The sequence below is a fragment of the Stomoxys calcitrans genome, chromosome 3, assembly GCF_963082655.1.
Source record: "Stomoxys calcitrans chromosome 3, idStoCalc2.1, whole genome shotgun sequence".
NCBI lineage: Eukaryota > Metazoa > Arthropoda > Insecta > Diptera > Muscidae > Stomoxys > Stomoxys calcitrans.
Window position 1 is genome coordinate 35,342 of NC_081554.1, and position 11,017 is coordinate 46,358.

Below are 11,017 nucleotides of genomic sequence, written 5' to 3' on the forward strand. Positions count from 1 at the left end.
GTCTCATAGAAGTTTAGGTAAGGATTAAGTGCCAGTCGTCCATTAGACTAAGACGTTGTCGTCCTTGTGATACCACATGAACAGGAGAAGGAATATGCTTTCTAGTTCCTACACTGAACCATCCGCGTTAAAAAGCCCAACAACTTGAGTATGTTCACATTCGCTAAATCAGACAGGTTCTCAAAGAAATAAGAATCTAAAGTGGAACTTCTTTTAACTGCCAGTGCGGGACACACACACAGCGGTTGTTCTATAGCCTCTTCTTCTTCGACGTCCTCACAGCTTTGGCAAAAGTCGTTATTGGCAACCTTCAGTCTGCCAGCATGATTCCCGATCGCACAGTGAACTGTCATGACGCTGTTCTAGCCAGCGACGGCAAAGCGATAGACCTCTTCAAGTGTAGATTAGGCCACATAATTTTGGAATGCTCACCAACTCGCCTTATTAAACCTCTATCATTCGTTGCCCTTCGGGACTGATCCTGAAAGCTTAGCTTACATGACGCCAGAGGCATACCCACAGATTCTAGTTTCCCTGGAATGTGTAAAGTAGTTCCAGGTCTTGCAAGTTCTACAATTCTCTTAGATATCCCTGTGGCCCGGCACCCAAAACCAGCGAATTTTGAACTGTTCAGACATTTCGTTGGGAGATCTGCAGCAGTCAATTGAATTCAGAAATACGTTATCAAGGGATTTAATGACTGCCTGAGAAGATATTTAAGTTAATCGTCGTTATGACATTATAACTTAACTATTCAACCACTTCGGGTGGAGAGAATGTTCCATACACGGGTGGAGAGAATGTTCTATACACAGAAAGCCCAAAATACCTGGGTGTTTTGCTGGACATAGAACTTCAAATCCAACATTTTGGAAAGGGCAAGAAAGGCAACTCTTGCCCTATACATTGGGGGTTTAGACCGCGTGTCGTGCAGGTGTTGGGGTCTGGTGGAAGACGCTTCATAAGTCCACCTACTGCTCAATACTTAAACGTATCCAAAGGATGGCTTGTTTGTGCATCACAGCCGCACTGAGGACGACACCATCTGATGCACTGAATTCAATGCTACTGGATATTGTGGCTAGATAAATTCCAGCGACCACTGCCGTGAGGTTAAAAGAGCTTTCTCATTGGTCATGTGGCGGTTACAAACACTGTGTTATCCTTGATGCAATATCCGATATTCCAGGCAGTGTGAATTACACCCTACCTAAGCCGCTTTTTGATAAAAAGTACTGTACCACTATTCCTGATAGAACCGTTTGAAACTTCGATATCCCTGATAACAGAAGTTACATAGATTTCTATACGGATGGTTCCAAACTAAACGACCAGGTGGGCTTTGAGGTGTACTTTAAAGATCTAGAACTGTTCATATCGAAAAGGTTACCCGACCACTGCAGTATGTATCAAGCGGAGATCCTTGCAATTAAGGAAGTGGTGGAATGGCTAAGATATAATGACATTACGACGATTGGCATGAATATCTTCTCAGACAGCCAGGCAGCCATTAAATCCCTGGAGAACGTATTTCTGATCACACAAACACCGCCCTCGACTGTCGCAGATATCTCAACGAGATGACTGAACAGTTCAAAAATCACCTGTTGTGGGTGCCGGGAAACAGAGATTTCCCAGGGAACTGAAAAGCGGACGAGCTTGCAAAACTAGGAACTACCCTACATATTCCAGGTAGTTTAGAATCTGAGCATATGCCTCAAGCGACATGTAAGCTATGTTTTTAGGACCAGGCCCGAAGGACAACGAATGATAGATTGTCACAAAGAGGAAGAAGAAGAGACTATAGAACACCTTCTATGTGCGTGTCCCGCACTAGCAGTCGGAAGGAGTTCCACTTGAGGTTCTCACTTCTTTGAGAACCTATCTGAACCTATCGGATGTGAACATTCGCAATTTAATGGGCGTTTTAAAGCGATCGGGCTGGTTCAACGGTAGGAAATAGAACGCATATTCCTTCTTTTGTTCCTGTGGTATCACAATGGACGAAAACGTCTTAGTGAGTCTGATGGTAGACTCGGCGTTTACATCACAAACATTTCCCTTACTAATGCTAACATTTGTGGCGTATCCTACCATGCTAAAACTGCTTTACCAAGTGGTGTCCTTTGCGGCACGCCGTTCGGACACAAATACCAATCGAGTTTTATTCCAATCTGCAAGTGTCAAGAAAATCAATCCCTTGTATGCACCAGATTGACCCGTTGAGATCCTTCATCGGGAAGGGCTGCCGCCTCTGTGTATAACACACTGCTACAACAACAACAACGATGGGTCTACGTGCCCGTTGAAGTGTTTTGGGTGTGGGCGGCCGGGACAAACATGTCCTATTTTGAGGTTTTTTGGCGTGGGCGGTCATCTAAATACTTTCCCCTAGTTTACACTCAAGCCCTTTTATTTGAGACCTTTTTTAATATCTTTTTTTGAAACTTCCCTCTGACACTTCAGACCAATCTTTCGTACTCTACTTCCAAATTCCTTTCATATGATTCCCTATTGCCCAATCGGCAAGCTTGTCTAGTTGGGGGGCTGTTGGAGGATGCAGACACTTTGGATCAGTATTAAATAAACTTTAATAAAGTTTTTATGTCTATAAACACAAATAGATTTTTTGCAGAAAAGACATGGCTCCACTTCTTCAAATAAGCAAAAAAATGCACTGAGTGACTGAGCAGGATCGTTACAAACACTCTTTTCTTTCTTTAATTTCCACTTCAACCTTTTCTTGTTCATTTTAATTGATTCAAATGTTTTAAAATTACTAATATTTTTAAATCCGTTATTTTCTAAATAATAACTGTGTTTTACTCATGCAATTCTATTGGGTTGCCCAAAAAGTAATTGCGGATTTTTTTAAAGAAAGTAAATGCATTTTTAATAAAACTCAGAATGAACTTTAATCAAATGTACTTTTTTTACACTTTTTTTCTAAAGCAAGCTAAAAGTAACAGCTGATAACTGACAGAAGAAAGAATGCAATTACAGAGTCACAAGCTGTGAAAAAATTTGTCAACGCCGACTATATGAAAAATCCGCAATTACTTTTTGGGCAACCCAATCGTACAGTCAATTATAAGACTCTTTGTCTTGTTGTACTAGTATCGTCATATTTTATAAACAAACAAATAAATACATAGTCTAAAGAAGTGATCTCTATCATCAGCGTTCTCCTCCATTCATCTTTGGGAGTTCCCGTCTTCTGTTTCCTTGCGGACTCTATTCCAACACGTTCCTGTAATAGAATCTTGTGACATTTTCAAAGTGTGGCCGAACCAGCCCCACTTCTTTCTTTTTATTTGTTTAGCTATTCGTTCTTCTTTCTTATGCGCCATAGCTCTTCGTTGGTTATTTTTTTGACCAAAATATACCACATATATTTCGCAGACATTTGTTTATAAAAGTTTGCAATTTTTGTCCCATCGCTTCAATATAAAGTCACGTTTCACTGCCGTATAGCAAAGTACACTTTACACATGCATTGAAGATTTTAGTTTTTGTAGCCCTGCCACCAAATTTAACGCCATATTTTTACAAACCCTACAACTTTGCTGTCAATCAGTACACAGCTGTCAATCGGCACACTCCAATAATTTTGTCGTATTTTAACCGATCTTCACAACATTTGGCTCGATAGTTTCTTTTATACCTCTTATATATACGGAGTTTAATTTTATCAAATTTTGCAATGTTTACGTGATTTAATAACCGATCCACACGAAATTAGCCACAAAGGTTTTCTAATGATTCTTCTAATCACTGATAAGCTTTATAGAAATCGTTGCAAATTTAGATATAGCCCCCATAGGCCTTTAAGCACGAACTTATCTACCGAGCGTATCAACATTTTGCATAACGATTCCCTCTATGACTCAAATACGGATACGGATTTTGGTCAAAATACGTAAATTAAAGCAAATTTAGATATAGCCCCCATAGGCCTTTGAGCACGAATTTATCAACATTTTGCATAACGATTTCCTCTATGACTCAAATACGGATACGGATTTTGGTCAAAATACTCAAATTAAAGCAAATTTTTATTTTCGACGAGTTAGCCTGCATACCCAATGTGGTGTAGTGCATCAAAAGGTCGGCCTTATCCGTCTTTAGCCCATCCTTACTTGTTAAATATGAAAAAACTGAAGTAGCCTGCATACCCAATGTTGTGTAGTGTATCAAAAGGTCGACTTTATCCGTCTTTAGCCCATCCTTACTTGCTAAATATGAAAAAACTGAAACGCGAAATTTTCACTAAAAAAAACATTTATTGCCCTGAGAGACAAGATTTTAATAAAATTTTTCCAATACTAAAATATAATTTTAATAACATTTTTTTCAAACACAAAATTTTAGTGATATTTTTTTTAATACACAAAATTCAAAGAGTTTTTTAAACAATATTTTAATGAATTTGTTTTTTAAATAATTTTTCAATGAAATCTTTTTCACAGACAACTTTTTAATAAAAAAATTACTAAACACAACATTTCAGGGACACTTTTTAACAACATTTCAGGGTCACTTTTTAAGACATTTTTAAAGACAAAATTTTATTCATTTTTTTTATGGGAGGTATACTAATTTCGTCCCGGCCGATACGGGATGACAATGAGCACAGGCTGGAACTTTGAGCTCCGACTTGTGTGGTGCCCATCGTTATCACGGGAAGCTTAGTTGAAAGCTACCGGGCGTGTCCACAGGTTGCGGATGGTGGAAAGCTCCGTTTTTATGCGGAGTAGCTGCAAATGCGGCCGCGGGCAGTCAGCGATTTTCGAGAGGAGAGTCTTAGTGAGGAGTCAGGTGGCACTGGCTCTTAATTAAATACTGAGTGCCAATGATACTCGAGATGACAAGGCGAGTTATTGGCGCCTTCAAATAACCAATGGCCAACATCAGCGTCTGTTCCCAGGTTAGGGGCGGCTGGCGGCGAGCGTCGGATCTTGGAGCAAGCGGCTCGCCACAACGAGGGATACATGCAATCCCACAAACCCATGCGGTTAGGGCGCTGGGCCAGTAACCCGCCCCCGGAAAACATAGAACTACTATGAAAAACAAAGGAATAGTAAAAACGGACCCCCCAACGTTGACGACCCACGCAAACGAAAAAAGGACCATGATTTGCGGATCTGCACCTGGAATGTCCGCACTCTTTATAGAGAAGGTGCAGTATACGCCCTGGCGGATGTTTTAGAGAAGTACAAGGCAGATATAACCGCCTTACAGGAAGTGCGGTGGACTGGGAATGGCGTCATTACCACACCAAACGGTGACGAACTATACTATAGCTTCCATAACACGAGGCATGAGGCTGGACATTCAAATGCTGCAAACAACAAATGGCAGCGGCATACTCCACTCGACTGACCCAACTGCTTCATGAAAGCACTCCTTGTTCCGATGATATAATGGCGCAGTGCCAAACTATTGCCCACTCCATGGAAAATGCCGCGAAATCCGTACTTGGGTACCGGAAGCCTCCTCCAAAAAACCCATGGTACGACCAAGGTGTCGAAATGCTACTGAAGCCAAGAATGCGGCATATAGAGCAACCCAGCTATCAGTAGCAACGCGCCAGATCAAGGAGAGGTATCGGGAGAAAAGGAGAGAGGAGAAATGTCTATTCCGCAGAAAGAAAAAGAAAATGGAAAGACGTGAGTGCGAGCGAATTGAGATGTACAGGAGTCAGAATGAAGTCCGGAAATTTTACCAAAGAATTAAACACCAAACCGATGGCTTTGGCGCAGGCACATCCTCCTGCAGAGACAAAGAAGGAAATCCGGTAACTGACACAGAGAACATGCTGAGAATATGGAAAGAACATTTTACCCACCTACTAGTGTCCGATGTTGGCGGCGAAGAGGATACCACAGAACCAATCCCTGATGATGGTATAGAATGTTTACCTCCTAGTCAGAATGAGGTCCAAGTAGCAGTAACCCGACTAAAGAACAACAAGGCAGCAGGAGCCGACGGGTTACCCGCTGAACTATTTAAGACCGGAGGCGACACGCTGATAAGGCGTATGCATCAGCTTATCTGCGCAATCTGGCTAGAAGAACACATACCCGATGATTGGAACCTCAGCATACTATGTCCCGTACACAAGAAAGGAGACAAGACGGAATGTGCCAACTACAGAGGAATAAGTCTCCTCCCCATCGCATACAAGATACTCTCGAGCGTACTGTGTGAAAGGTTAAAACCTAAAGTCAATGGGATAATTGGGCCCTATCAATGCGACTTTAGACCAGGTAAATCCACCCTAGACCAGATATTCACACTGCGCCAAATCCTGGAAAACACCCGAGAAGGACAAATCAACACCTCCATCTCTTTGTTGACTACAAAGCCGCCTTCGATACTCCTTAACGTTCAAAGGTATTTCAAGCCATGTCTGAGTTTGGTATCCCTGCAAAATTAATAAGACTCTGCAGGATGACACTTGCTGATACGCGTTCCTCAGTAAGAATAGGAAAGAATCTCCCCAAACCATTTAATATCAAACGAGGTTTCAGACAAGGAGACAGCCTATCGTGTGATGTCTTTAATATCCTGCTGGAGAAGATTATACGAGATGCAGATGTGAATAGATAGGGCACACTAATCACAAGAGAGCACATGCTACTCGCCTATGCCGACGATATCGATATCATAGGTCGGTCACCGGAAGTAGTAACTGCAGCCTTTGAAAGAATCGAAAGAGAGTCAGTGAAAATGGGTCCGGCAGTAAATGGAGATGGATGGTTTCCACTCCCAAAAAGCCTTGCACAAACGAGCAGATAAAGAACATGGAGAAAGTTGGGAACCACAACTTTGAGACAGTCAGTAACTTTATCTACCTCGGCACCGCCGTAAGCGAAACGAATGACATCAGTTTTGAGATAAAGCGAAGAATAATACTGGCAAACATATGCTACTTTGGACTAAGTAAGCAGTTTAGAAACAAGGTCACCTCTCCACAAACGAAGACTACACTTTACAAGACACGGATACTACCCGTGCTGTTATATGGTTCCGAAGCATGGGTATGAACCACGAGTTGTATGACGACGATAGCATAGTTACACGCATCAAAATACAACGGCTGTGTTGGCTAGGTCATGTTGTCAGAATGGATGAAGAAGCTCCAGCAAAGAAGTCTTTTGAAGGCAAACACGGTGGTACACGCAAACCGGGAAGACCAAAAGCCCGATGGAAAGATCAAGTTATGGGAGACACCTCAAAACTTGGTGTCAGAGATTTTAGAATGAGCGCAGAAGATCGAGGCGCTTGGAAAGTTCTACGTTCAGCTAGTGGAAGAAATATTCTGTCATAGCCAATTAAAGTAAAGTAAGTATACTAATTTCGTAATTCCGTTTGTGACACATGGAAATATTTATCTGAGTCCACATAAAGTATATATATTCTTGATCGCCTTGTCATTCTTAGTGGATTTAGCCCTCTCTATCCGTCTGTTGAAAACCGCAAACTTTCGAAGGCATAAAACTAGGCGCTTGAAATTTTGTACGAATACTTCCTATTAATGTAGGTCGGTTGGGGTTGTTAATGGGATATATCGGTCCATGTTTTTATATAGCTGCCATACAAACAAATCCTGGATATTGACTTCTTGAGCCTCTTGAAGTCGCAATAATTGTCCGATTTGGCTGAAATTTAGCATGAAGTGTTTTGTTTTAAATTCCAACAAATATCGGCTCCAATTCCAAATAATATCAGCTCATAACATGATATTATTTGTAGAATTAAGAGATAAGAAGTTTAAATATGCCGGCACTGTTTAACCTCTACCTATCTTCTATTCCTTCCTCTCCAGACGGCACGTGATCGTATCATATGCGGACGATTGTGCGATCAGGTCCCCCACTCATTGTTGGCATCTGGGATAGGTAAAACGCCTACCTCAACGATCCCTCCGCCGAGTGTGGTGAATAATGAGCTCAATGTGAAAATCTATGGAGTAACAATTCCGAGCATTAAGTGTCTCAAAATAATTGGTGTCACATTTGACAGCTCTTGCACATTCTTCCCACTTGCCATAGCATTCTGCGATAAGGTCCAAAGTAAAAAAGAAGGCTCTCAGGTCACTTGCCGGCAGTACTTAGAGAGAAATCTGACAAAGAAATCTTGTTGACCACGTACAAAGCAATTGGACGATCTGTGGTAAGTTATACAGCGCCTGAATAATAATGTTCAAAACTTTCAGAATGCAGCGCTTCTAACTGTGACGGGCTGTCTCTACAGTTCTCATGTGGACCACCTCCATCAGGTGACAAAGGTCCTTCCAGTGCGAAGACATAACTATATGCGTCCCAAACAATACTTTATGGGCTGCTATCGCAGGGAGCATCCAAATCACCATCTTGTGTTTAAATGCTCAGCCATACTCACTCATCTCAGACCCAGATCCCTCTGTACACACCCCACCTTAATCGCAAAATTCCTGGATCTGCATAATCAACAAAAACAAGGAGAAAAACCATCACAAGACAAAGCTCCTACCAGCGCGTACACAACTATATGCTGTTCAAGCAATACCTTTTGGGCTGTTATCGAAGGGAGCATCCAAATCGTCGTCTTGTGGATAGGTAATCACCGCACAGAAATCTTATGGTTAAATCAGGCGGGTGTAGACAGCATTCATGCAGACACAGTAAATAGCTGCCTGGTAAAGGTGATTTTTAGAACCAACTCCTCCAGGGAAGGATTGGAGGAGAGTTTGTCCGATCCTGACCCGGAACCTCACTACGCATTTAAATGTCCAGACATACCCACTTGTCTCAGATCCAGATCCCTCTGGATGCACCCCAACTTAGTCGCAAAGCTCCTGGATCTGGATAATCAAAAAAAAAAAAGCATACAAAAGATAGAGCACAACTCACTGCTACAACAACAACGGACAGCTATTTCTCCTATTTCGTAGTACAATATTTCGAATCTTGAAAACGAGAACAAGTCAGTAAATAGAATAGTTTATAAAAATTTGTGTACTAATCATAATGATAAAAAATCACCATATGAATGCCTTACTTATCCGCCTTTATTTGTCTGCTCACTTTATTTTTTATATAGAAGGCATAGCTTCATTTTGCACGTAGCTTTATATTGTATAACAAAAACTCTTGTTAGAAAATTAATTTAAAACTTAAATATCTTATGCATCATTGCGTAAAATACGCAACAATAATTATATTATTGCAATATTACATATATCCGCAGCGGCAAGCTTTGGGAAATGAAATAAGTTTTGTTTAAATGGAATACTTCATGATCTCAGACTAATTTGTCTGTGTGTAAAACTCAATGGTTACAGTCAGTCGAATACCAAAAGTGAAATGTGGGACAAATAACAACTGTGCCATGTACAAAAAGTGCAACACATGAAAAAAATTAATTTATCAATAAAACTTTGATGTGAGTCACTCCATGCACTGACCTTTATATTAGTATAGTAAATACATTCGAGTTTTTCTCTTAAGAACGACTTGACAAAAAAAGTAAATTACCTTCAGCCAGCACATCCTCTATTGTAACAGTGACACGTCCCACGGTGAAAACTTTCCCAACAAAACTGTTGACTTCCTTCGTCGACGAACTGTGATGTGTTTCAAGTTTTTCATTTTTATCGAATTTAGAAAATATCTTTTTCATCTTGTTTTATATGGATTGGAGCTCAGGGGGCGGCAGACCAATCCGAAAAAACGATTTTTACGGATGTTCGGATGTTATTTATACTGCCTTTTTACCCCTCAATGACAATAACGATAGTGGTTGTAATCTACAAATTAGCAATTGGCACACAATTACATACTACTTAATAAATCGCTACTTCACTATTTAGATGACGTCTGAGCAATACAATTGTATTTATTTGCCTTAAACCTACAGCGGTAGCTTTTTAGTGATACTATTGATTATGCCAAATAAGAAAGTGAATTCAGGCATTTATCTTTACAATTTTCATTGTGCGCATTATATTGTACCACATCAATCGACCCAGAGACGCTTTTAATAATTTCATTAAAAAAAACACTTTGTACACTGTTTTGTAGAACGATCTAGAAAAATATTGCTTATGAATATCAAAAGGTTTAAAGGTTTCAGACAATATTTTTACCAAAAAAAAAATTGGAAAACCTTAAAAAACACTTTGCAATAAGAGAACAGAGCCTACCATAGCTAGATTGCCGTCGTTTCCTGTGACATTTCATCAGCAGGTTTCGCGAGCAAACGTCAATTTTTTTGTACAGATCAGCTGACAGTAAAGTTTATGGGTGGTTTACACAAATCCGTTTGGTTTACAAACCCGCACGCAACTGACGACAATTCCGATTTCATAAGAAATTCATTCATATTCAGTGTCACCAAGTTTTTGATAACTATCCACTAAGGACTATGTAATACATATTATTATTTTTGTTGTTACTTCCACTGCCGCAGGATTTGTAATAAATATACTCTAGAGTTACATTGGTTTGTTTATCACAAATTTTGCAAGTTTTATAAGAATCGATTACTTGATTTATTTTCCACAAAAATTCCAGTAATCGTTTTAAGCCAAGAAATATTCATTTGCAGGTAGTGACAGTTGTCCAACAACAAATCAGTGATAAGTGTAACTCTGATTTTGTGTATGTTACTAGTACGCGTCATTTTTCATTGCCTGTGTGTGTTATGATTCTTAACTATTATACACGCACACAACCAAAATTCGTTGAGAGATAGCGCACTTCGCGAGAAAAAAATTTTACTCAGCTGTTTACGGTACACTTAATGCTAATTATGTCATTGTTTAAGCCACAACCATTTCGTGCATATGACAGGTTGATACGGCATTACCAGGCTCGTGTACTAACCATATCGCTTTAAACCATGTTCACATGGAGCAAATCTAGATTTTCGACGAAAGTTCGGAAATCTCGTACATTTTCAGTGTGAGCAAATCTACTTATTCAAAGAGATTTGCAATAAATCTCCTTCGATCAGGTGATTTAATTTAATT

General features: G+C 40.2%; 1 protein-coding gene across 7 annotated transcripts in view; it reads right to left on the minus strand.

Annotated features, from left to right (window-relative positions):
• Positions 1-10,241, minus strand: part of LOC106088534 (AP2-associated protein kinase 1) — a 32,224-nt gene extending 21,983 nt beyond the window's left edge. The window contains exons 1-2 of one of the 7 annotated variants that reach the window (XM_013254104.2): positions 10,190-10,241; positions 9,522-9,793 (exon numbers count right to left, since the gene is read on the minus strand). In XM_013254104.2, the coding sequence (XP_013109558.1) occupies positions 9,522-9,666 (145 nt within the window). In that variant the 5' untranslated portion in view covers positions 9,667-9,793; positions 10,190-10,241. The other 6 variants (XM_059364732.1, XM_059364736.1, XM_059364735.1 and 3 more) reach the window with 6 other exon arrangements.
• Positions 10,242-11,017: the final 776 nt, after the last annotated feature.